The 26993-nt window shown below is 39.7% G+C and overlaps 1 protein-coding gene across 3 annotated transcripts in view; it reads left to right on the forward strand.

Moving 5' to 3' along the window:
- The window catches only part of TENM3 (teneurin transmembrane protein 3), a 609811-nt gene that overhangs the window by 496600 nt on the left and 86218 nt on the right, over nucleotides 1-26993 (forward strand). For all 3 annotated transcript variants that reach the window (XM_041753664.1, XM_041753665.1, XM_041753666.1), the window contains exons 11-12: nucleotides 1049-1249; nucleotides 7989-8174. In XM_041753664.1, coding sequence (XP_041609598.1) covers nucleotides 1049-1249; nucleotides 7989-8174 — 387 coding nt within the window. The remainder of the gene's footprint in view (nucleotides 1-1048; nucleotides 1250-7988; nucleotides 8175-26993) is intronic.

A 26993-nucleotide genomic window follows, 5' to 3' on the forward strand; every position in this document is an offset into this window, starting at 1 on the left:
TTTCCACACTGACCCATGCATCGTTGTGTTAACACGTTGACTGATAAAAAAAAAAAAAGAGCACAAATGCCCAAGGGAACCCCTTTGGTCTCAGTAGTGTGATTTTTCCCCCCACTCTGAGGAAGCAAGCAAACACTTGTGTCTTGAAACCAGAGATGGACAGTTGTTTTGTTTTGTTGGGTTTTTGTTTTTTTTTTTATCTTTGCTTTTTCGGTGGTGGTAGGTTTTTGTTGTTTTGTTTTGCAGTTTCTCACTTGGATGCCAGCTTTTAAGTCTAGTGTTGTGGCATCTCTAGGAAGACAGGCTATATTGCACGCGATATAGAAGTGAAAAAAAAATACATCGTGGCCTTGCTCTATAACTGTATGTAATGATGATAGTCAAGATGCTGTACTGTAAAGTGCAGTTGAATTGTTTTTTTTTTTTTTTCCAAAAAGCAGAAAAGCACCATTTCCGTTTTTCAATCAAATTGATTTTATTGATCTGCACACAGAAAGTAATGCAATTAAGTCTCTGGAATTAAATTTTCAGGCCATTGACCCTACAAGTGTAAAGTTTTATTGAGTCAAATTGCTAAATTAAATCTCGTCATCTAAACCACATTAAAGTGAATTAAGAAGGATAGAGAGTATGCAACTCATTTATTTCTCAAACAGTTTGAGGGTCCCATACAGCTGTCAGTACTCAATGTTGTGGATTAGGTCAGCTGATACGATTTTGTTACAGAGAAGCCAATACTTATTACTATCTGATTAAGCAGAACAGAGAGCAGTAGCCTGAAATCTCAGGAGCATCTATGTGTGTAATTTGTAAAAATTACAAATCCTTGCAAGAGTCTCAATTACCTAACTGGCATGATTCTCAATGCCGTTTTATAGGATTCTTTGCATTTTCAGAAACCAGTTCTCAAAAATGGTAAGGAAATAGTTGAGTATCCAAAATCATCATATACATTGGGTTGGGATTTAGTTCTTTATCCTGCGTGTACTACGTATGTGTGACATCTTCTAGATTTAACTGTGAAATAATTCTTGTTTCTCTATTGCAGCCGACTGTCTTGACCCTGGATGTTCCAATCACGGTGTTTGTATCCACGGGGAATGTCACTGCAGTCCCGGGTGGGGTGGCAGCAATTGCGAACTGGTGAAGACCATGTGTCCAGACCAGTGCTCTGGTCACGGAACGTATCTTCAAGAGAGTGGCTCCTGCACCTGTGACCCTAACTGGACTGGCCCAGACTGCTCAAATGGTAAGGTGCATCAGTGCAGTGTGATCGAGTACTTAATATTGTGTAGCTGAAGATTAAGATATCTTAATTTTTAAAAACACACTTATTGAATTTAGTGTAGATTGTATTGAAGTTATGATTTATAGAAATGAGTGTTAAAAGTAATGAAATTCCATTGCCTGATAAGAAGAAATCAGCTTTGTCAATTTGTCATTAACATTTCTCCCTTAGTCACATGGTAAAAAAAATACTATTTCATTTGTGTAAAGAACTAAATCTTCTTACCTCTCAAGGCCTGTGTAGAGCTTGGGGATTTAAGCACATTATCTCATAAACAGAGAAGCTCAATTAAAAAATAATTTGACAACATAAGGCTAAACATGATCACGGCAAAGAGTATACATACAAAGATATTATGATGTGCATAATGGTCCAACACTGATTTTTTTTAATTATAACAGTATTATTATCATAAAAATGGCAGGTAGTAATTTTTTTTCAATCAGTCGGTCTGTTATTGAGCAGCAGCTATGTGCATGCATGGCATGGTGATGAGTCCTGAAGGGATAAAAAATAATGAATTCTTCTTACCCTCTCAGATAGTGGCTTTCAAATTTTTGGCCATAACCCACAGCCTTAAACAGTTTTACATTGTGACCCTACTGTATATAATACACTCGCATAACTGAAACAAAGCTTTACAAATTGGTACACACAAAATGCTTTTCTCCAAGGATGTCCTGGTTTTTTGTTAATGCTGGTTGTATCCCATGAATTAATTCCATGACCACATTAGTGCCACAGTGTGAAAAGGTACTGTTCTAATCTGGATGATTACAGTTTAATTGGGCAGATGAGGTCAAATGTACCCGAAATACTTGGAAACCAATACATCCCAGTTTAATATTTTATTGGATATTGTATGGAATAATATGCTAAATACAGTCAACATTCAGAGGAGTGCCCTGCCTTGATGCACATTGGAAGTTTTCAAGGAGATTTTGGTTAACATTTGTCACCTTCTTTCAAGATGGTAGTTAGTGTAGGGATGGAAGAAGGTATTTTTCGACTAGGGGAACAGTATGAGAAAGTACTTCATAGCATAGACTCTGAGATCAGATGTATGGGTTCACACCCAACCTCCACTACTTAATAGCTGCGTAAACTTAGGCAGACTAGGGTATGCTTTAGTTTACCCATCTCTTAAATGGATTTAACCGAGACATGCTTTACAGAGATACTTTGGCAAGTGCTTGAATTAACGTCTATAAAGTACAAGGCTTATTCCAGAATCCATTCCAAATAGAGCTGCCACCTCCACTGCTATGACTGTTACTACTGCTACGACAACTACCATTAGCAAAGATCCAACTATGAGATTATTGTTCTACACGTGGGAGAGTAAAGGAAAGATATTCGGAGGTAAAGGCTGGGTTGGGCCCTGTTACGAGGGACGCAGCTTAGAAATGATGGTTCAGACAATGGAGAATCCACTTGTCCTGACAATGTGCACCCACCAGTGTGATGAGAGCAGTATGTGAGAACTCCCCAATCGATTATGTGTCAGAGAGCACGACTAGTTGGAATTTGATGGCCGGAAGGCAAGTTTGAGAGCTTTCCCAGAGTGTGAAGTGCCGAGAGCGTGAATTCATTTGGAGTTTGTACAAATGAAGAGGATAAATTGGAGGGCCGTTTTAAAGGAGAACTAGACGGAGCCTGTAGAAGAGACAGTACAGAGTTGGTGCGGAGAGCCGAACGTCTGCAGCAGGGTGGGCTGGGGCAGTGGTCATGTCTTTGGGAAGGAGTGAGGAGTGAGGCAGGATGCAGGGGAGGCGATGGGGAGAGAGGGGGGAAGGCAAAGGGACAGGTTGTTAACACTGTTGAGTCAATAAAAACAAAGGCTTGGTTGCAGGGAGGCCCACACTGATTGCCTTCTTCTCTGAAGCCCTGTGTATAACTGAGTGGTTCAGAGCAGGCGATCTGGAGATGAAGGGCCTGGGTTCGGCTCTAGCGCTGGCTGTTCCCTACATCTGTAATGTCAAATCAGCTCTTTAAAATGATTCTCTGCACCTCAGTTTCTTTCCCTATAACATGTGGATGATAAGAGCAGTACCCTATACAATCATCAGAAGGTGGAAATGAGTTAATAAGTGAAAAGCACTTAGAACAGTGCCTGATACATGGCAGGTACTTGGTAAGTGGTACCCGTTAATAGAAGTGGTGATGGTCATAGTCGTGGTGGTAGCGTTCCAAAGGCGATCTTAGCCTTTAGAGTTTGTCATCTTCATTCTTCATTGATTCAGGGGAGCGTCCCCAGAAAAGTACTACTTGGCTACGGTTCCCCCAATTGTGAAATTTATGAAATGCAAATTATCTCATCTATTAGTATAACCTAATGGCATTAACCTAAGAGAAATCCCACTAAGGCGGTGAATTCACATGCTTATTTTAAAGGAGAAAAAAAAAAGACTAGTAATTTTTACAAATCTCTCTTTCCTGGCACTTTGAGAAATTTGGATGACATGAATTACCAGCAGCATGAGATTTCTGTGCCATTCTTCACCGACTGCAGACAATCCTGGAAGCTCACACTAAAGATAGTTTTGTACAGGATAAATTGTGATATTGATGAAAAACTTCTGTTGACGCCTCAAGTAGATATCCTAGGTAAAGGGACAAAAGGACAATGATGCACTCTTTTCCCTACATAGTCACTCTCATTTCCCCTCCCCCCTCTTTTTCTCCTTCCTCCCTCCTCCCTCCCTCCCTACTACTACCTCCCTCCTACTCCCTTGGCTCCCTTCCCTCCTCCCTCATCCTCAACCTCCTACCTTCTCTTCCTTCCTTTTCCTCTGCCTCCCTCATCTTTTGGCCATACATTTTTGGAAGCAGACAGGTTGATGTTCCTTACAGCTTCATAGAAACATGAGTTGATTCACATAGCTTGGAGGACCAGAAAATGGTTAGAAAATTCACAATCACAAGAGCAATTAACATGTACAGGACAAATGAGAGTGAAAACATAAACTGCAGGTGGGATTATAGAGGACCTTGAATGGCCCCATGAAAGAGTTCTAGGAAATCATCACCCAGCATTATCAAGCATAGGTGTGAGGCATTATTTAAATAACACATTAGCTTGTTTTGTCCTCCATTCTTAAAAAATGTATTTTATAATCACAAGAATCAAAATAGGCATTTAATTATTTCTGTTGAGTTTTTATTTCCCTTTCTGGCTTCTGTACTAAAAAAATGCATCCCACCAAAAAAATCCAATTAAAGTTTATAGATATAATTATTTTTATAGTAAAGCTACTTGGTTCAGGTCTCCTATGCCTTCATCAGTAAAATAAGCATAATAATACTAGCTATAAAATAATACTGGTTTGAAATATTGCCATTCTAATTTGTCTCCCACAATTATCAGAGTAGGAAAGAAATAATGAAACAGCCCTTTTTGTTTCATATAATGTTATTTAATACATCACCTGAATCATTTTATAAAGGATCCTTTGTAATTGATAGTGTAGCTCAAAAGATAATTCAGCCCTGGGGCGTCTGGCTAGCGCAGTCAGGGTAGCATGCAACTCTTGATCTCAGGGTTGTGAGTTCAAGCCCCCTGATGGATGTAAAGATTACTTTTAAAAATTTAAAAATAAAATAAAATTTAAAAAGATGATTCAGTTGTCTTCATAAAATGATACTGCCATGCAGCCCTGGTGGCACAGCGGTTTGGCGCCGCCTGCAGCCCACGGTGTGATCCTGGAGACCCGGGATCGAGTCCCACGTCAGGCTCCCCGCATGGAGCCTGCTTCTCCCTCTGCCTGTGTCTCTACCTCATTCTCTCTGTGTGTCTCTCATGAATAAAATAAATAAAATCTTTAAAAAACTGATACTGCCATGAATGACAGAAAAGACAAAAAGGTATAGATGTTAATTAAAAGATTAAACTGGCTGCCAAAATCACCTATCATTATTTTACATATTTAGACTGATTTTCTACATGCTAATATAATTATTTTGCCAGCTGAAAATCTAATTTTACCTGTATACAAAATGACTGCTTAGACGTAGTGAGTGAAGATCTTAATCCTATTCATCTTTCTACCCCCAATGCAAAGCAGAAAACCACATATTAAACTCTCAATATATAGAGTTGAAAAATTAATACAGTACTTTTTTTTTTTGGAAGAGACTAACCACAGGAAACAAAGACTTTATTAAACTTTGCAATTAGCTACAAAAAGACAGAAAACTTACTTAGAATTATTAGTGAGATCAAATATGCATATATTCATCCTCTGAAAATATCCTGGTTCTTGTGCCTGAAATGTATCTGCACGTTGCACAGCTGTTCTTGGAAGTTTACAAAAACATTGTTGGTAACTTACATCTGTGGTTGAAGAAACTTTCAGCATTATTGGGAATTTCTAACTAACTAAATCCTAAAGCAAAACACTTTACAAAGCTACTTCTTTTGTTGTTGTAGAAATGACCTTCAAATATCTAAATTCAATAAGAGTAGACTGTATACCTGCAGAAACATTTGGTTAAGCTGCTAAAAGAGAAGAAATGAATTCTTTTCATCAGAAAGTTTATAGGTTTGAAAGCAGCAGAGCTTTCCTCTATCTTCATCAGCAGTTTGTCCATTAATTAGCCCTTCAATTCCACTTCAATTAAATTAACTCTAATTAATAAGTTCATTACAAAGATTGACGCACCTTGCTCAAAGCTAGTGTGCTAAATGCTGATAAACACCTTCACCCTAATGAAAAATTGATTAGATTGAATAAAAGGGGTACCTCAGAAAGAAACCTCTCTCTTCTGGAGCTGAGTTGACGTTCTGTTCGTCTGAAGTTAATCACCATCTTAGATCTCTTAATCAAAAATTTAATTCAAACGAGATGGAAAATGTAGCATGAAAAAACATATACCACTCTCTTCCAGTTAATAGTCCTGGCTGTTGTTTATGAGAAATGTTCTAACTCTCACAGTTGCCTCCATTGGGTGCTTAAAATTCTGTAGGACTTTGAGAGAGAATTATGGTGTCTGAGAAATGTAATTTGAGCAATAAGTAGGAAAAACAGGGGCATGTGACTATATCAACAGTTACTGGTTTTGGGTTTTTTTTTTTTTTTTTCATTTAAAAATAAGGCTATAGTTCATTTTCTACTTGTTAGAAATGATTTCGGGTTTTTATTCAGCATTCTTATTTTTGCAAGAAAACTGAAACAAAGCTCTGGTCTTACAATCATAGAAAAAAGAGGTAGTTGATTTTATTTAATAACTTTATATGTAAAAAGTAAACTACAAAATATCCTTCAGAGTTTTCTTTCTGTGTGTGTGTGTGTGTCAATGTTAATGAAGGTTTTAAAGAAAAAAATTATTTTAGACACTTAAGTTCTTAAAAATCAAACCTATTAGGGTTTTGAAATCCTTTGGCCACTTGGTCTCCCTTTAGTTTGCTCTAGTACCTGAAAAACCTACTTTTTCCAATGACAGTGGCTGTAGTTACATATATTTTCAAACTGTTTTTCTACTATTGTTATCTGTCCACAGTACAAATTTACTGAATAGGAAAAAAAAAACAGTTTCTTTTCTTTAACCAGCATGTGTGTCAGAAGTGAGGCCCAAGTGCATACTACAAAAGATTCTTTTAAATAAAAGTTTCTGAATATTTTAGAAATTTAAACATTAGGATTAGAAATCACCCCCTTTGCAATTCTTGCTAGACGGGTGAAGCCTAACTCCTGTTAAATACCAGACATGCCAGTCGGAGAAGGACAAACATTATATGGTTTCATTCATTTGGGGAATATAAAAAATAGTAAAAGGGAATAAAGTGGAAAGGAGAGAAAATGAGTGGGAAATATCAGTGAGGGAGACAGAACATGAGAGACTCCTACCTAGCTCTGGGAAACGAACAAGGGGAGGTGGGTGCGGGGTTGGGGGTGACTGGGTGATGGGCACTGAGGAGGGCACCTGACAGTGTGAGCACTGGGTGTTATGCTATATGTTGGCAAATCGAACTCCAATACCAAAAAAAAAAAAAAAAAAACCTGCATAGGGACACCTGGCTGGCTCAGTTGGAAAAGCATGTTACACTTGATCTTAGGGCCATGAGTTCAAGTCCCACATCGAGTATAGAGGTTACTTAAATAAATAAAAAACTTTTAAAAATAATAATAAATTAAATAAATAAATAAATACATGCATACATACTGGACCTGCTTAGCCGGCGCATGGAGCCTGCTTCTCCCTCTGCCTGTGTCTCTGCCTCTCTCTCTTTCTCTCTGTATGACTATCATAAATAAATAAAATTAAAAAAAAAAATTTAAAAAAAAAAAATATTTTATTAATTTTATATGCACTTGATGTATGTGCCTGGACGGGTGCATGTGCCAAAAGATACTCTCAGATACACTTCATGTGTGCTTTCCTCTGGTTATGGATCACGGGTCCTGTTCGGTTAGAAGCCTCGTGGACACAGACACACACACACACACACTCTCTCTCTCTCTCTCTAGGGAATTACAGCAAAATCCTCCTGTGTGTTTTATGCACAATGACAGCAGCTTATGCAATTACATGACCAATGGAAAACCCCCCTCTGCCATGTAGAATTCTTACTGGCCGGTGCAGAAATACTGCGTGGAGAGATACTTTGCATGTGTCAATATATTTGTGGTTCTGAGCTGGAAGAGGTCGGCCCTGCCTCATTCTCGGTCTCTCTCCCTCCTCCTTGCTCCCTTCGGCGCAGAAATCTGCTCGGTGGACTGCGGCTCGCACGGAGTGTGCATGGGAGGAAGCTGTCGCTGCGAGGAGGGCTGGACGGGCGCCGCCTGCAGCCAGCGAGCCTGCCACCCGCGCTGCGCCGAGCACGGCACCTGCAAGGACGGCAAGTGCGAATGCAGCCAGGGCTGGAACGGAGAGCACTGCACCATCGGTAGGCCCCGCCCCCCGGCCGCCCGGCCCCGCCCCCCGGGGAGGGGGGAGGAGGGAGGGGAGTAGGGAGGGGGAGGACAGAGGGGAGGAGGAAGGAGAGGAGGAGGGAAGGGGAGGGGGGAGGAGGAGAGAGGGGAGGGGGAGGAGGGAGGGGAGTAGGGAGGGGGAGGACAGAGGGGAGGAGGAAGGAGAGGAGGAGGGAAAGGGGAGGGGGAGGAGGGAAAGGGGGGAGGAGGAGGGAGGGGAGGGGGAGGAGGGAGGGGAGTAGGGAGGGGGAGGACAGAGGGGAGGAGGAAGGAGAGGAGGAGGAAGGGGAGGGGGGAGGAGGAGAGAGGGGAGGGGAGGAGGGAGGGGAGTAGGGAGGGGGAGGACAGAGGGGAGGAGGAAGGAGAGGAGGAGGGAAAGGGGAGGGGGAGGAGGGAAAGGGGGGAGGAGGAGGGAGGGTAGAGGGGAGGGGGAGGAGGGAGGGGAGGATAGGGAGGGGGAGGACAGATGGGGAGAGGGAGGAGAGGAGGGAGAGGGGAAGGGAGTAGGAGGGGGAGGATAGGGAGGGGGAGGACAGAGGGGAGGAGGAAGGAGGGGAGGAGGGAGAGGGGAGGGGAAGGAGGGAAGGGAGGAGGAGGGAGGGGGAGGGAAAAAGGGAGGGGAGGAAGGGGGAGGAGGGAGGGGAGAACAGGGAGGGGGAGGACAGAGGGGAGAGGGAGGAGAGGAGGGAGGGAGAGGGGAGGAGGAGGAGAGGAGGGAGAGGGGAGGGGGAGGCGCAGAGGGAGCACCCAGGTTGCTGGCTGTTTTCCACCCCTGCCCACTGCCCCCCCCACCTTGAAATTAATTTCATTAATTTTCCACTCCTCTCTCTGAAAATGGAATTGCTTTTTCAAATAAGGCCCGTCGTGTTGCAGAGGCAGCAGCTCGCTTCTTTTCAGAGTGGCTGTCACAAGTATGAAGTGTCAGAATTTTGTACCCACCCCCCCCACCCCCGTGATGATGGCTACAAAAACTGACTCACCCGAAGATGATTTCATTTCCTTCTTATAAACACACTTTCGTGGGGTAGTATTTTGCCGTTGCATGACAGCAATTAATTAATTTATTTATTTATTATTACCTTAAAAGAGATGTCAAATATGGGGCCTTTCGCGGGAGCGTCCAGAAATTTCCATCACCACACATCTTAGCACCTGTCGGTATAGTGGAGTCTTTCAAAAAGAGGTTGGACTTCTTACAGCTTTATTTTGGAGTAGCGCAAGGAACAAAGTAGAAGAAAATGCGCACAAGCCTAGATGTTCTTAGAGTTCTGTGCTAACCCTTCTTCAAATATGATCATGTTCCCAAAACTCAGTAGGTTAAATAAAGCAAACAGGTGTTTAAGATCAAAATGTTGGTACATAAATGGTAGTTAGCATGGGTGCAACGTCTGGAACACACATAGTACTGTCTTTTCTGGGTACTCCGTGCCTTTGCTTTTTACCATTTGAGTCACAGAAGTTAAAATATTTATTTAAAAAAATATAACAAATGTAAGTCGTAAACGTCCACCTTACTTCAGTGAAAGTATACAATTATATACAATATTATGAATGACATTGTCCTACAAAAATTTCGTAATTTGGGGTATGTTGTTTTATATCCATAGAATATAAGTTGATAAAGCTGTTGGAGGGAGTCTCGGTATCTTAAAAGATTTCTTCTTCCAGGGCAGCTCTAAGCATTATGTACTTTACTTTCTTGCTTACAGGAATTGGCTAGCTAGGAAATTTTTCACTGGAAAGTTGAAATCACGGACATTTTATAAACTGTTGCAGTCTTTACAGAAGCTCAAGTGAGATTCTTTCCAATCTTACGTTCCTCTCATCTGTTTTAAGGGTGGTGATCCCCCCACCCCCACCCTATGTGATGATCCACAGAAGGGCTCACAAAACTCAAGCACTTGTGCTCATGACTGTGATAGATAAAGGAGAAAGACCCATCAGGTGGTATCTGGAGAAATCCATGCACAGGCTTGCTGTGTTGTGTTGTGTTCTTTCTCTCCCACCAAGGCAGGTCACATGGAGCATGTACTTTTCTCCAGCAGTGAACTACACCAGCATGTGTGCAAGGAACACTTGCTCTGCTGAGGGACACCCATTTGAGACTGAGAGGTTTTTATTAGGGCTGCTCTAAGAGGTAGCCTCTGTCAGCCACAACCACCAAAACTCACAATTCTCAGAAGAGATTCTCCTGGTAGGCAAAATCACCTCATCATTGTAGAGAACATTCAGTTTTCCAGATGCCAGCCAAAGGCCAGCCCTGCAGACTTCTACAGATCAGGCCTGTTGTGTTAACTCTTACCTGGAAGCATCCTTAGGGTCTCACCTGTGGAATGTGAGTTTACTACCTTACTTCCGGGAAGCATAGTTCCCAGTGAGGAAAACCGCAAGTACACATATTCATGGCACTTGCAGAGCGCTCATCCCCATGATTTTGATAGGGCTTTCCCCTCCTCTATTCTTTAAGAGAGGCTTCTAGGGCAATGGCTGCCTGTTGTTTACGTGAACTACATTTGTGAACTACATTAAAGCCACAAAAGCTGGGATCCCTGGGTGGTGCAGCGGTTTAGCGCCTGCCTTTGGCCCAGGGCGCGATCCTGGAGACCCGGGATCGAGTCCCACGTCGGGCTCCCGGTGCATGGAGCCTGCTTCTCCCTCTGCCTGTGTCTCTGCCATTCTCTCTCTCTCTCTCTCTCTCTCTCTCTGTGACTATCATAAATAAATACAAATTTTTTTAAAAAAGTCACAAAAGTTGACAACCACAATTTACACAAATCTGTGGACATACAGAGGATAATGCATTACCCCTGAGACTAAATAGCTCCATACCCCAAATCCCAGAATGCCCACATACCAGAAGCTGGGCAGGAAAAATAGACCTCGAATCATGCTCCATCAAATTTTATGACCCCACCACCCCCATACCCATCAGAAGTGAATTGATTCTAGCTGGGGGGGAAATGTTAAATATTTGACCATGTGTATCCTAGGAAGTATGGCAAACACGTGAATGTATAGCTTGGAAAGCCAAGAAGTGTACTATAACGTTTTCAACATACACAAATTTAACTTGCCAACCAGCAGTTACTAAATAAATCAGTCTATGGGGGTCCTCACTGACTGTGGCAATAGTATATATTTAGTTTCCCATGGATGAGCTGTTCTTGAACAGCTTCGCAGTTTTCTGGGTGCACACAGGATGTTTGTCAGTAGCAGGTCTTTTTTGTATAGTTTGACATTCTTCACTGTGGTTGTTAAAAATTCCATTTTCTATTTTTTTATTTTATTTTGTTGCTCTTATACTCCATATAAGTAACAATGTGGAAATAAAGGACCTGCTTCATTTAAAAATGAATCTTCAAAATGAATCTTTTAAAAGACATAGAGACCCTCACATCACTCTTTGGCTCTTTTATACTACCACTCTTTGACTCTTTTATATTACTAGAGCTACTTATTCCCAGTTTTGGCTTGCAAGGATCCAATTATTTTTTTCCACCTATTTACTACCTATATATGTGTCCACAGTGGAGAAGGGGCCGTTTAAAAAGAGGCCTTTGTGAGCCACTCATTTAAACAACCCAAGAAACTACAGTACATTTTCCCATTTGGGATTGTTACTGTTCTGTGCATTTCCTCTCCATTTCAACACTTATACATCTGGCTGAAAGAAGCTGCCACTTTATGAACGAATACTCATAAATCAGCAAGATTTTTTTTCTTTCTCCATATTATGTGCCATCTCATTGAATACAAACAGGGAGGTTAATTGAAAGAGAGATGGAGGAGAAATTAAACAGTTAGAAGCAAACAAAAGTCACCAGTAGAAAGCAAAGAATATTCTTCATTAGTCATCATACTGTCTTCATAAACTGTTCATGCTTTCATAAAACCATAGGCATTTTGATAGTAAAATAGGCTATGAATTTAGAGTATTCACCAAACACCCTATGTACCTGAAAAGATTCCATCTTGATAGTTTTATTAATGTGTTCATATTTTCCTCTCATTATGAATCATGCGTTCAGCAAATTGGGCATATTAATTGTCAGATTCATTGTCCCAAGTCCTTCTCCTTTCTGGGGTTAGACTTTAATTAGCAGTGCATGCAGATGAAAAATAGAACAAAGGGAAATCTACCTTTTTTTTTTTTTTTTTAGGGGAGGGAAGAAAGGAGAACAGGCAAGAAGGAGAGGGAGAGAGAGTATCTCAAGCAGGTTCTATGCCCAGAGTAGAGCCCCAATGTAGGGCTCAGTCTCACAACCCTGAGATCATGACCTGAGCCCAAAATCAGGGGTTGGACATTTAAACAACTGAGCCATGCAGGCACCCCAAAGGAAATCTACTTTCACTGATATTATGATTAAAAGAAATATTTCTCCCTTCCTCCTCAAAAAGTGTTTGATTGTTGGACCCTTTCATAAATAAAGAGAAGTTAGTTACATGACTGAACCTCCACCAATAACCAGCAATAATTATTGCTACCATAGTTTAATAGTAACAGCACTGGTATAGATGCTCAACTACTATAATGTCATCATCCTTTGTATGTGACCATTCCACCGGAGGGTCAAATGATTATCACACTCACGTTCCTATTTTTGTTTCTCATGAGGTAGGAAAGATGTAGGAGTATTTAGAGGACCCAGAAGCAAGTTAGAACATATTAAATATAATTAAGTAGTTCATAAACAGGAGTTGACATAATTGGAATATTGTGTGGCTGTCTCTGCATAAACAACCCAAACACTTCTATTATCAATCAAGCTCAGATCTTTGAACTGGGAAATACTTGTCTTGGCCCAATTCAGTAATTTCACGTTAATATATTTAACCGAAACCAGAATCTATAACCACATAAAGGCAACTCAGTTGCTTTGACTCTTCCTATTTGACTCTTCCTATCCTTCTTGCTTAGAAAGATGGGAAGACGGCCCTCTGGCCTGTGGCTGGAGTTAATTGGCCATGGAAGCAATAAAGATGCCACACCAACCTCTGCTAAACAGATGTTTGGAGACAATCTACAGCTTTTGAGTGCAATACAGCTAAATACGCTGGTCAGTGATAGATCCTAAGCTACCATGTTTTGAGTGTTACTAACCTGTAGCTTCCCCAAGAATTATTCTTTGTAGCAGTTGCTGAAAAGAAATTGTCCCTACAGCCATCCCTATGTATCTGAGAACACTGGAGGGTATAGATGAGAATGTGACCTGAAAGGTTAAGTGGAACGGGGGTGGGGCCTGGATGACACATTTCATAGCTGTCCACCATAGAGAATTCCTAGAAAGATACGGAAGGCTTAGATCTGTCTATAAATGGGTGAACTGTCTCCTGGAGGCTGACTGGGATTTCCCACTTCCCACAGACGGAAATGGAGAAAATGGGCTTAGACCGTTCAAATGTTGATTAGGTAGAATGAAGAACCTCAGCGTGGAAGACATATTTAAATCCTGGAACAAGATCCCAAAGAAATGTTTTAATCTCGATTCCTAGAAGCTTTAGCAATACTGTAATTATCTAGTTGTGGAACACTAGGGGTTTTGTCTGTTTTTTTTTTTTAAGATTTTTTATTTATTTATTCATAGAGAGAGAGAGAGGCAGAGACACAGGCAGAGGGAGAAGCAGGCATCATACAGAGAGCCTGACGTGGGACTCGATCCCGGGTCTCCAGGATCACGCCCTGGGCTGCAGGCGGCGCTAAACCGCTGCACCACCGGGGCTGCCCTGTCTGTTGTTTTTGTTAGTTTGGGGAGTATTTTTAAGGGAGGAATTCTGTTTACCTTTTTTTCTATCCATGAAGTCTCTTGAGTAGTGTCCCTATCTGAAGGACCCCTGGAGGTCTCTTACAATTCTAAAATGTATTGATGATTTCTGCCTTATTTAGAAAATTATGAGATTTACTCAAGAGATTCCCTTTTTATTCTCAGTTTCATTTAGCTTTTGATTTTTCCTGTGGCATTTGCACATCTCCATTACCTTCCATTTGTGAATTTCTTTCATTGTGCATTAAGCAATTACTGATCATCTCATCTGTCACATTTTAATACTCCTTACACAAGTTAGTGGTAACATAAATGAGAAAAAGTATGGGCTCTCAAATGAAAAAGAAGATATATATTCAAATCAGCTCTGTAATTTATCCGCTTGTATCTTAACTGTTGGGTTTTTATTTTCCCAAATATAAGATGGCTATAATAATACATATCATAGGTGATTTTGAAGCAGAAAACTCTAATGTTTAAGAGGTTTTGGGTAAGAAAAAAAAAAGAGGAAGAAGAAAGGAAGAAAAAAGGAGCTTTTGGAATTTGAATCATGGCCACACCATTATTTATGTAGTGTGTTGTCAATAGTGAGTTCCGTTCCCCCGTTGTGGTTCGTGAGTTGAACCAAGAAAGAATTTAGAGCCCAACTCTTCAGCAAGCAAGGGTTTAATGGCAGTTTAAGAAAAAGTACACTCTCAGATGAAAGAGCTGGTAGTCCCAGAGGTGGCAGCTATATTGGGGGTCAGGGTTGTCTTTCTTTTTTATGTCTGAATAGTTTATAGGTCATAGCTAGAGTGATTCGTGATGTAGGAAAAGACGTTAGGGTTCAAAGCCCATGGTCAAGAAAGAATTCTTGAGAGTCTTTGGTGCAAAAAGATGGTTTTATTAAAGCATGGGGACAAGACCCAGGGGCAGAAAGAGCTGCCTTGGGGTCATGAGGAGCAGCCAATGATATACTTTCAAGTTGGGAGGGGATTAGGGACAGCGTAAATCTCCGGGGAATTTTGGAAAAATGGTTTCCAGGATCTTGAGGGGGCTGGCTATTGTTGGGGAAACATCATTTGCTACTGTGTTAATAAAACATTAGTCATGAGACTCTTCAGATGCATATCAGTGGGCCATATGCTTCAGGGATGATTGCCAACACATCTTGGGAGGTTTAGAGATAAAGGAAATTTCTAAAGGAATTTTTATATGTTAAAGTAGACTTACAAGACCCTGGGGATTGGGCTAAGATTGCCTTTTGCCCTTAGCTGAGTATTAACATCGAGGTAATTGAGTTCCTAGAGAAATGTCACTCTGCCTATTTCAAGGAAGTGTCACTGAGCTGTAGGTAGTAAGGAAATTTAATAATGTTTCTCTGCTTTCATTTCCTACATCAGTTCCTAACTAGGGCCGTACAGCCAGTCTTGTAAGGAACTCCTCCTACCGATCGGTCAGAAGAGAGAGTTTTTGGCCCTCTATGGTCCTTGTCAGAACTGTCATGGCGGCCTTCCTTCATGGGGGTAATGGTGTCAGAACTGTAGGGTAGTGGTCAAAGCGGAGAAAGCATGTCTGTCCCCTGGGGTTTGTCCTGGTAGGCTAGAACTTGGTTTCCTTAGAAAACCATTTGTTCCCTGCTTTATTTAACTAACTGCCCAGTCTATCATGTGACCTTGGGCAAGTCATTTAACCTCTCTGAGTATGTTTCCCCTTATATAAATATTATGTATCCCATAGGGTTGTTAGAATCAAGTGCACAACTATAGTGTAAGTCACTTGTGGAAGTGTGGAGCAAAAAGTGTCCAATACATGAGAGTTCTTAGAAATAGAAATGAGACAAACAGGACAAACAGCAACCGAGACAGTGTTTTGGGTGCTGAAACTTACAAAAATAAATAAGTTAAAAAAATGGCCATCAAACGTGAAATTTTCACTTCATTATTATAAAATGTAACCTAGTCTCAATGGATATAGCCTAACAGGAAGTTAATATGTTTCAGGTGAGGGTTTTCAGAGGCATTGCTTTCTTGAAGAGAAGGGAGGGAGGGAGGGAGGGAGGGAGGAAGGAAGGAAGGAAGGAAGGAAGGAAGGAAGGAAGGAAGGAAGGAAGGAAGGAAGGAGTCTATTGTGATATTTGTCTTCCAGTGATGTCTCAAACACAGAGTTGTTTATTGAGCTACATTGATTTTCATGTACTTTCAGGCAATTCAAATGGAAATTTGGCCTAGGGGAAATCCTAATTCCTTTAGGCTACAAAAGACCAGCTATTTGTTTTTATTCTAATTCTTTAGTACATTGGGAAACAGGATCATTAATGATCACAAAGACATGCTTTGTTTGTTCAGACAAAACTTAGACATACAGTACTCAGCATCCCTCTATTAAATACTGTGGCCTCTCCGGGCTCTGGGATGTGGGAGATTAGAAATGGAAGATGAAATACACAAAGCTGGGGGAGTTACCCACCCAGCAATATGGGGGCAAAAGAGAGACCAAAACTGTACCACTGTGGACAACAGAGCTTAGCCTTGTCCTTCCGATTCTTATTTCAGGATAATGTTGAAAGAAGAGTATTTTAGTTGTTAAATTTAGAAATAGGTGACAATCTGGGAGGAAAAGATGACCACTCTGATAGATCACTGAGATGACAAAATCTATATTCTTTGTAACTTTTGTAATGTTCCCAAGTTAGGAATCATATTCATAGTAATACAGATGGTGGAAATTTTAAAACTATCTTTTTATACTTTCATTGAAACTCTGTAAGTCCCCGTTAAATGTGTTACAGGCGATCACATCACACCTTCAAGTTAGTGTTCTGGGAGACGTTTGGTGGCCACACATCTGTCAGAGTGATATGGTCTTTAAAAAGGGGGTCTCCAGTGCCACCTGTCCGGGTCTCTGGCGGGTCCAGTGACATATCTATCATGAAACTGGTAAGGCCAAAGCATCAGAGAGAAGCTGGAGCATCTCACTTGCACAGGCCCTTCTGAGATCTTGCAAGGGGCCTGTGGGTTTATATGGTTACATGTTCATCTAAAACTTGCAAATCAGTTAGGACCTTCATCTTTTTCCACTTCAACTTATTTTCCATCACATCTTTCCTTGTATAGGATAGTACTGGCGTGACTATGGGCACTTCGAGGATTTAGCTATGGAGACTTTGAGCTGGGGATACATTTAGTTTAGATTTAATTGGATATATTTATGAGGTGTGAAATCATTGCTGTCTGTGGTTGTTATTGCTAGCCATCCAGGAACATTCCTACCACCTGCTGACTCACCTAGTGACAAGAAAGTACAGGGTCAGAGATTATATGAAGCTCTGGAGTTGTCCTGCGGAGCCCTGCACCAGGGGGAAATACGTAGTGGAGGAGAAATAAGGTTTGAAATGTATGGAAACAGAAGTTAGTCTGTGGCAGATTCCTCGTGTCATCAAATATATTGTAAAATGCCTCCTCAAAAGGGAAGTTTTCGCTGGTCACAAATGTACTTGATAATGGAACTTATGTAATTATAAACTTGCCATAATTCTCTCTCTGAGGGCTATTTCTTTTCGGAGCAGTTTATCAGCGTTCCTGCAATTTTAGGGCATAAACCTATAAGCAGTGTTGCAAAATTGAGTTCATCAGGGTGTGAAGTCACGCGTGCTGTGCATCTCAGTGTATCCCTGAATGTATAAACATAGCAGAAAAAGATTTCTTGTTTATGTGACATGAAATACTGATATTGACAAAGATAATGGAAAACTCATAATATTCTTTTGTGTTTGTTTTTGTTTCAAGTTTTTATTTAAATTCCAGTTAGTTACATATATAGTATTATACTGGTTTCAGGAATAAAATTTAGTGATTCATCACATACATACAACACCAGGTGCTCATCACAAGTGCCCTCCTTAGCACCCATCACCCATCTAGCTCATCCCCAGCCACTTTCCCTCCTGCAACCCTCAGTTCTCTAGAGTTAAGAGTCTCTATGGTTTGCCTCCCTCTCTTTTATTCTTCCTTCCCCTGTGTTCATCTGTTTTGTTTCTTAGATTCCACGAGTGAAATTATAAAAATCTCATAATATTCTATGAGGATATCACAACAAAGTGGTTAATGAATGTCATCAATTCAGAGTATTTAAGATTCATTTATTACGTAATAAAGTCTTCCCAGCTTAGCAATAATGCCAGAAATTTACGTGGCATTCATAATAACACATTTTGAGGCCAAATGAAACTTCTCTAAACTATCCATAATGAAAACTATATTAAACAATCACATTGAATAAAGACTGAATTATTGTTGCTTTCTCTCTCTAGAAAACATTACAAAGTCATTGTCTAATAAAGAAGCAATGAAAAAGTAAATATAACCCAAAAATGGTTATTAGAGGCATGTCAGGCACTTAATAAAAAAGGTTATGTGCTTTCCTGACATTTGTGGTGTTTATGAGCTCAAAAAATAATTTCCTGTGATTTCTTATTCTAAATAACTCCTCACTTAATACCTAATTTCATATTCATGATTTGATTTTTTTCTTAATGGGGGCTCCCTGCATTGTATAATTTCAGACCCCTCAAAACCTGGATCTGCCTCTGTTCCCAGCTCTATTACTTGATAGCTGTGTGATCTTCGAGAAAACACTTAAGCTCTCTGTGCTGCATTCCTCATCTATAAAACAGTACAGCTTTAGAGAGTCCCTGAGAGTATGACACAACATCAACCATCAAGCACTTAGAGCAGTACTTGGCCCAAGTAAACACCGTTTGGATATTACTTATTGTTACTGTGATTGTTGGGAACAGAAATTCATGAAAAGTTGACAGTGATGGATTCTTCTCTGCATGTGGAGGAACAAGCCAACAGAAAGGCAGAAGTGCATGCCGGTTACCAGAACTGCTCCTCCCTTTGCTTGCTAAGGCCCTGACGGTGTGGAGAGGAAAGCCACGTCATCTGTCAAACATGGTGGAGCCTGGTCAGCAGGAGTCTAGGCCTGCAATGGAGCAGAAGGATGTTCTTCTAAGCTGCCTTGGTTGGCAATTAAAATCTAGAGAGGCAAAAAAAATAAAATAAAAATAAAATCCAGAGAGGCCAGAAAGCCTCCCATGGGCCTAGGACGTGCAAAAAAAGAGGTTCTTAAGGTGCTCTCTGCCCTGCCATCCCAGTGACTCTAAGTAATTTCATGTGAGGAACAGCGTAGCAATTCCTGAGAGAACATTGAAAGCCCCCTCAGAGTTCACTGGGTATCACCCATGTTCTGAGAACCAGGCTGATTTTTAGATGTCTGTTTTTACCATTTGAGATAAATTAGTGCCCATTTGGGGCCTCCAATGTTATTTTTTTCATTTTAATCTTACACATCCAGTTCCCAGTTCAGATGCATTAATCTAAATCTGTAATCCCATCAGAATGAGTTGGGCTTTTAAATTTTACTTATTTTTTTAAGTAATCTCTACTTTTAAGCAGTCTCCACTATGGGGCTCGAACTCACCACCCCGAGATCAAGAGTCACACACTCCACGGACTGAGCCAGCCAGGCGCTCCTGCGGGTTTTTTCTATTTTTTTAATGAGGTCTTTTGATCTCCTGTTTTCTAAGGAGGCAAAACTACTCCCTGATCTTTCTGAATAGTGGAGGCCCTATTAGGTTGTCGGTGCTCTCACTCAGTTACAATCTTTTTAAAACCATCACAGAGATGATGCTTATTTTACTAGTTAATTTAGCGATGTTCCATTTCGTGTCATTTTGATGAAGAAGTGCATGTTGTTGGCAGTGACAGTAGCTGTTTAGCTGTTTTAATTTACCTAACCTTCAGGAGGGTTTTCTCTTCACCATGTAAGTTGTTCTTTTGTATGAGTTTGTTTTCTTTACATGCACCAATTTCAGATAAAAGGACATGAAGTTGTGGGCTGGGTCTGGGTGCAGCAAGCACTACAAACAGTGGCAGCTCCATGCTTCGGGCTCAAGTAGTCTTTCACTCTGGGCTTGGTAGCTGTTTACAGGAGAGAGTCATCAACAGCAGAAATGAATTTAGTGGGGGCGCTGGGTGGCTGAGCATCTGACTCTTGATTTCGGCTCAGGTCATGATCCTAGGGTCCTAAGATCAACCCCCACATCAGGCTCAGTGCTCAGCATGGAATCGGCTTGGGATTCTCTCCCTCTCACTGTGCCCTCTGCCCCCTGCCACATGCATACATGCTCTCTCCCTTTTCTCTTTCTCTCTCTCTAAAATAAATAATCTTAAAAAAATGAATTTGAGTGGTCTAGATGTGAAACTTTAGTAAGTTTGACTGTGTTTCTATCATATGTTAGTCTTCCATACTGAGTGTCAGGATTTTTGAATCACTGTCAATTTCTGCTCACTTTAACAACCTGTGTCTTATAAAGCTATCCTATAAAGCTTTGGAGTTGTTAAAATTTGACTCTTTTACTAACTTTTATGAAGTGCCTCGCAGCTTTACCTTTGTAGCATCCTATCGTCCCTTATTTTGTTACCCTGCCCACATAAGTCATGCAGTGTCTCAGGAGCCCCTTTAGAATTAGATCCTCCAGTCCAACAAGTCCTCAAGAAAATTTGGATTCGAATCTTCACATAACTTTTGCACCCAATTTGCTGTGTGACCATCAGTAAGATCATAGTCCCTAGGGCCGTCTTGATTAATGTTCTCTCATCATGTTGATGATTTGTTTCCCTGGACATAAGTTTTTTTACCCCTAAGAATAGGAGTAATTGTTGTAGACATAAACAACTTTTACTCTTGACATCAGGCATTTGAGCCCTCCTTTTGCTGTGTCTTATCTTTCATGCTGTAATTTATCCCCAGATAAAACAGAGGCAGTGGCCTAGAGGGGAGTCACAGTTTTCCATCACAGGGTTATGATGTCCCCAAGATACAAAACCCCGGTGATGGTTATACTCTTTTGGGAAACGTTAAATGTGTTCTATACTTCAGAAAAGAGACCTTTTTTTAGAATTTCTAAAACTCAGTTCTGAAAGTAGTAATTGTTTTGTGGGTGAATATATTTGGATTTAACATGTATCTTTCCATATAGATGATTTACATGTGGCCTACATGGATGAGAATTTTGAGTTCTTTAGAAGAAATATGCTTCACATATTTTAAAGTCATGCCATAATGAATTCTATATATGACTGTTATTTGTGTACAGATTTTCCTTCCCATCTCCCTCCTGTGATAGAATTTGGGTCTCAACAGCTGCTATAAATTAAGCTGATTCCTACTCAGCTTTTACTGTGAGTGCCACTAGCTATGGAGGCAGTATGTTTGGGGGGGGGGGGTGGAGGATTAAATCCACTGTCATGTTTCCCAAATCAGAGCAGTATATAAGACAATGCTGATGGCTTGTGTTGTTTTATGATCTTTGAAATATGCTGGATTTCTTTAGAATTCATCAAACTGACTCCTTCCTTTCTCACTGTCTTGTGTTTATTTTTCACAGTGAACTTAGTGGTTTTCTAGCTAGTTTTTTTTAAGTCTCCCTAAATAATTTACTAGGTGCTTTGTGTCTTAGGGAAACAATAAATTATTATACCAAGGAAGCTTTTGAATATGTTATTTTCAATTAAAAGGTCAAATGCTGTAAACAGATATTTTTTAAGTATGAATATGCTCATACCTAGGAATTCCCTTTTGCTTTTTTAAACCTCATTTCTCATCTTAAGTCAATTTAAATTCTTTTTTTAAAGGATTTTTAAAATTTATTTATTTTAAAGAGAGAGAGAGCAGAGTGAGAGAGAGAAACTCAAGCAGACTCACCACTGAGCACAGAGCCTAGATGCAGGATTTGATCTGGCCACCCTGAGATCATGACCTGAGCAGAAACCAAGAGTCAGATACCCAAATGAACAGAGCCACCCAGGCACCCCTAAATTGTCTTTTAAAAGTTTATGGAGAGACAGGATATCTGAATAAAAGCCAGTCATATGTCAAATTTATATCATACTGTTTTATTAACCACCTGCCATTGTATTCCTTTACTAATATACTACAGTATCTTTTTCCATTTGGAACACCCCATTGATTCTCATCTCTTAAAAACCATCTAAGACCTTAATTTCTACCAAAATCTAGTGGAGAGGTGGTTTTAAAGCTCGATTGACTGATATACAATTTGACTAGAAATAAAGATGAAAAACATTCCTGTCAATTCTTGCCAAGCTCATCAGAAGGCTTTTATTGAGGAGGTCAGGTCTAAGGCATTTGGGAGTGAAACCAGGTGCTGCAAAATAATATGTTGTCAGCTATTTTACAATGGTAGCAAAGAAGAGAAAGACTATAAATAGTGTCGGATTATAAATATGTCCGTTTTCCCTAAAAACCAAGCCAGGTAACTAGCCAGCCAGCTAGTGAAGTGTCCATACAGATTTTAAGTAACGTTCATTATATGTAGTGGTCCCTACTACCCAAGAGGAGTACATAAAAAGTCAGAATTTTGCATTCAGTGAAAGAAGTGAAGCCCACAGGTTTAAGGGATATGATTCCTTCCTGCAATTGTACATTAGTATCCTCACAATGGCAGATTTTATCTCTGTCATTTCTTGAATATGACAAGTTGAAAATAGCCTTTTTCCATCTTAAAACAGTTCTTCGTCCACCTACCGGTTTTTAAAATACAAGTTTGTTTATGGTGTTAGCCCATACAGAAGACTATTGGGAGAAGACATGCCTCTTCTCTCTTTTCATACTTAACATATTATATTCGCAGATTATGGTGTGACTAGAGCCAATTTTTTTCTATTGCTCTTCTTCATGATGGGTTCATTGACCCTCTCCTTTTTGAGTGCCTCTTTAGTGAAGCTGGAAAACAGCTGTCTGAAATATGGCTATTATTTCTAGGGTTTAGCCGACATGTGCCTTGGATAAATTAAGGAGCAGTCAAAGGAAGTCCATAAATATGAATACTTTGCCAGCTGCTTTTCCATTAAACTCTGTTGGTTGAATGAAATTAGCAAATAATTATGTTGGTGGGGAATCTACTATATCCAAATGTAATATAATGTCTTCCTTTAACAACAGAGCTTAATTTTTTCCTGTACACCAAATTAGTTTTTAGGGTAATCTACATTGCAAATTGGACGATTTGCATTAGAACTATGCCTACTTGTTCTGATTTGTCAACACCTCTTTTTTTTTAAAAGTCTTTAACATTGAGCATGGGTGGGTAAGACCATCTGCTTACGGAGCTTGCCTGCAGCTCCATCACTTAACACATGAGACAGGTTACAGCTGTTTAATTGTTATGGTGCTGAATGATTATCATTCTATTCAAAATTAATATTTATATATGTATGCATAGAAAGCATGTGGTTAAACATAAGTGATCTAATTGTGAATTAATGGCATTAGGTATTCATTAATTAGTCCCCCCATGAACAATGAAGGGTAAAATAATGCTTTTCACATACACTCCCTACTCTTGGCTTTTAAGATGAGTCCCCAGGAGTGATTATTATGCATGTGAGTAATCCACTCCAAGTACATTGGTGTATGCAGAGAAAAAAATCATGGTGCACCTGCCATAAAAAAACAGAGAAAAGTTTCTATATGGTTATTACACATATCCTAACTCTTCACTACCCCCAAAAGCATTATTCTCTGAACTGTGACCAGTGTAGGTACAAGCCACATAGTAAAAGGCTACATGTATGTCTGTTATGATTGCATGCGCCAGCATACCACCCATAGTGACTCTACAAACTATTGGGAGAGCTTGCTTCGCTGAGAGTGGATTTCCTCCTGTACTTAAGAATAGTGACACGCAAACATAATGTTGTTCTGCTGCAAAAAGTTAGCAACATATATTCCATCATGTCTGCTCAGTACATTTTATGATGAAGAACAAAATGAAAATTTTTCAGCCAAATTGCTATATAAGGATAGAGGTATGCACGTAAAATAGGATATTTTATGAATGTCTTCATTTCCAAGGAGTTCCTGTAAAAGTGACTTGTATTTATACAGGTATTTTTATGCCTTTAGAAAATATTGACGTACCTTGCTCAAATACAGTCACTTGTGGTGAACACAAAATACATAAGGACAAGTTGTGATGTGCTCTTTATTCCAAAAAGCTGAATCACATTTTGATTGGGAATTGTGCATCTATGCCAGCAGAGGGTTTATGTGAGACAAAAAAGAAGAAAACTTCTGGCAGAAGAGTAGAGTTATTGCCACTCTGGGAATTAGCCAGTTTGTATAAAGAATGTTCCCATTAAAGGGAGACTTCCTGGAGGAGGTAGAGAAAAAGGGGGCTTATCTTGACATTATTGGGGTGGAGAAGACCTCACGGTTTTGGAAACAAATCATTGGCAATTCCAGGCTCCTTCAATTAAAGTCAGTTTTCTTTCATTCTTCTCTTAAAGGGTACCAATGCCTAACTGCACTCTCTTGATTTCCATCATATCATGATCTCAGGGTCCTGGAATCTAGCCCTGGGTCGGCCTCAGTGGGGAGTCAGCTTAAGGAATCTCTCTCCCTCTTCCTCTGCCCCTCCCGCAAATCACAAGTCCACCCACTCTATCTAAAATAAATAAAAATATTTTAAAAAAAATAAAATAAAATCTCCATTGGAGGGACTCGGGCTCAGAGAGTTATGTAATTTTTTTTATGGTTGCACAGCTAGTAAGTAAGAACCTGAGCCCACAGGAGCCATTCCCAAGCCCATACTCTTAAGCACTAGACTGTGCTGTCTCCTTTTAAATTGTTTTTGCACACATGTGTATAGGGGAAGAGGCAAAAATTAATTTTCTTCTGTGATAAAGAGAAATTAATATCTATGAACCTGTCACAAAAGATTGAATTTTCATAGAAACTGGTGCAGTAATAATGTCAGTGATGTCTCAATAATAAAGTGTCACTTCTTTTATTCAGCAAAATCTAAATTATAGCTGATAATAGGACCCATGGTTTGCCAAAATAAAAGTAACAATGGCAGCAACAAAAGAAATAGCTTGAGGAAAATTAATTGATACTGTGAAAGATTTAAGAAAATTGTAAATTATTAATTGAAAACTTCTTATACCTCCTTCCAAATTTTAAACTTATTTCCAGTTCTTTTCTCAGCTGAAATTAGTAGGCTGAATACTATGTATAGGCATTGACCAGAGAAAAACACTCAGCATGTAGATGACATGTAACTAGTGTCAAGCAAAATGCAGTACTCAAAATGCAAGTAGTAAACATCTGCACACACTCTTCTCTCACCAACAAATAAAGAAAAATTCCCGTCTCTCTCTATGTCACCTTTGAAAAGAGCCAGTTATCTGTGATTTTCCCAAAATAAATTACAGTTTATCCTACGTGAGTTCAAGATTGTTCAGCTATGTTTATTGCCTTCTCTGGTATCTTCAAGAAAACTAATGAGGAAGACGTGAAATGTACTTAATTATTTACAAGTCTTACTCTATAAAGTTTTCTTAAATACTAAATTTTATGCAGAAGCAAAAGTAATGATGGCAGGCCAGAAATCATATTTGTTGTTATTGATCATATCGGCAGATTATTTTTATGGTTTCTTGCCACTAGACTTGTTAGTACTACACAGGTATCACTTTAATCATTGTCATAACCAAGTTCGTTGTAACAACGAAAGATCCAAATACTCATTTAGTGTTAAAAAAATGTTTGCATTACAATTTTTATTTATTATTGTTAAGAGCTGTCACCCAATAGTTTGGCTCCTAAATCGGGGTGTTTGAACTGGACCTGATTATTTTTAAATCTAGGAAATCCTAAGAAAATATGGTTTGCGTATAGTATTCAGTGAGCTCAAACGGGGTACAAATCTTAAAGGAGACATGTGCTACTGACGTGTTTATATATGCGGTCCAGTGGATGACATCACGCATGTGCAAAGACCACAGAACCCATGCATCACATGCTGAACAATACTCATCTCTCTGCACAGGCAAAAGAGACGTACATGCCAAGTTGCACATGCCAGCATCCATGAGTGTGCTGTCTGCATTCTCAGATTTCCCCTGGTGCTTCCATTATGTAGATGTAGTCCACAGTAAGGCACAAAATTCTAAACTGAAGGAAAATATCAAATATTTTTCTATCAGTTATCTTTACAAAGCTTTGCAGCTTATCATGGCACTTTTCCAGCAATGCAGACTTTATGAAATTTGGTTTATCTCATAGCACCTTTTCCATGGAATCTCTTTGTTTCTGGACTGATTTAAATGAAGAAAATACTATCTCCCTCTCTTGGAATGTCTTAGTGTGGTGTTCCAAACCAGAATAATGGCATTTTGTTGCAGTGGGGTGCATGTAAGAAGCAGTGTATTTGTACAGATAATTTGTTCACCAAATTTCCTATCTGTAAAAAAAAAGAACAAAATATATAAAGTTTCAAAAACAATTTATTTGGATACGGGCTTTCAATAATGTATTGCCAATTTTAGGGGAGCAAAAGCTTTTTCAAACATGTTGCACGCATGTGCGTGGACACACACATACACAAACTGCTTTTCTTTACTGGCACAGCCTCACTTTCTAGTTGTTAAAATTCAAATTAAGTGACTCTTCTAAACAGGATAAAATATTTGTGATGTTTTATTTTATCCTAATCTTAGAATGAGAATTTTATGGTGAGGGAGAACAGAGTGAAGGGGGTCTGAATAAATTGTTTTCTGATATTTAAAATGGTATCATTGCCACAATCCTTTCTGACAAGGTAATCAATAATTGGCAGTGTGTACCAATTAAGGAACAGCAAACCAATGGGTGTGCAGCTTGCACACTGATTTAAACAGCTACTGATTGGAATAAATGGATTTAATATGCACTTATTTGCCGACTGGTGCTTTTCTGTCATCCTACAGGAACTGGTAGTGAGTAATCTAAGAATGATACCTACTTACAACTTTAACGAGATACTAATGCGAATCATTTTTTAAGTCTGTGTTACAAAGTATGAGGCAACACACAATGCTAAATAAAAATTTGTCCTCGATTCCAAGGACATTGCAGTCATCGCCATAGTGAGGAATATGTCTGTGTTTTATTATGTACTCATCTGATTGAATTATCCTCTTT

This window comes from Vulpes lagopus, chromosome 4 (genome assembly GCF_018345385.1).
Source record: "Vulpes lagopus strain Blue_001 chromosome 4, ASM1834538v1, whole genome shotgun sequence".
Classification (NCBI taxonomy): Eukaryota; Metazoa; Chordata; class Mammalia; order Carnivora; family Canidae; genus Vulpes; species Vulpes lagopus.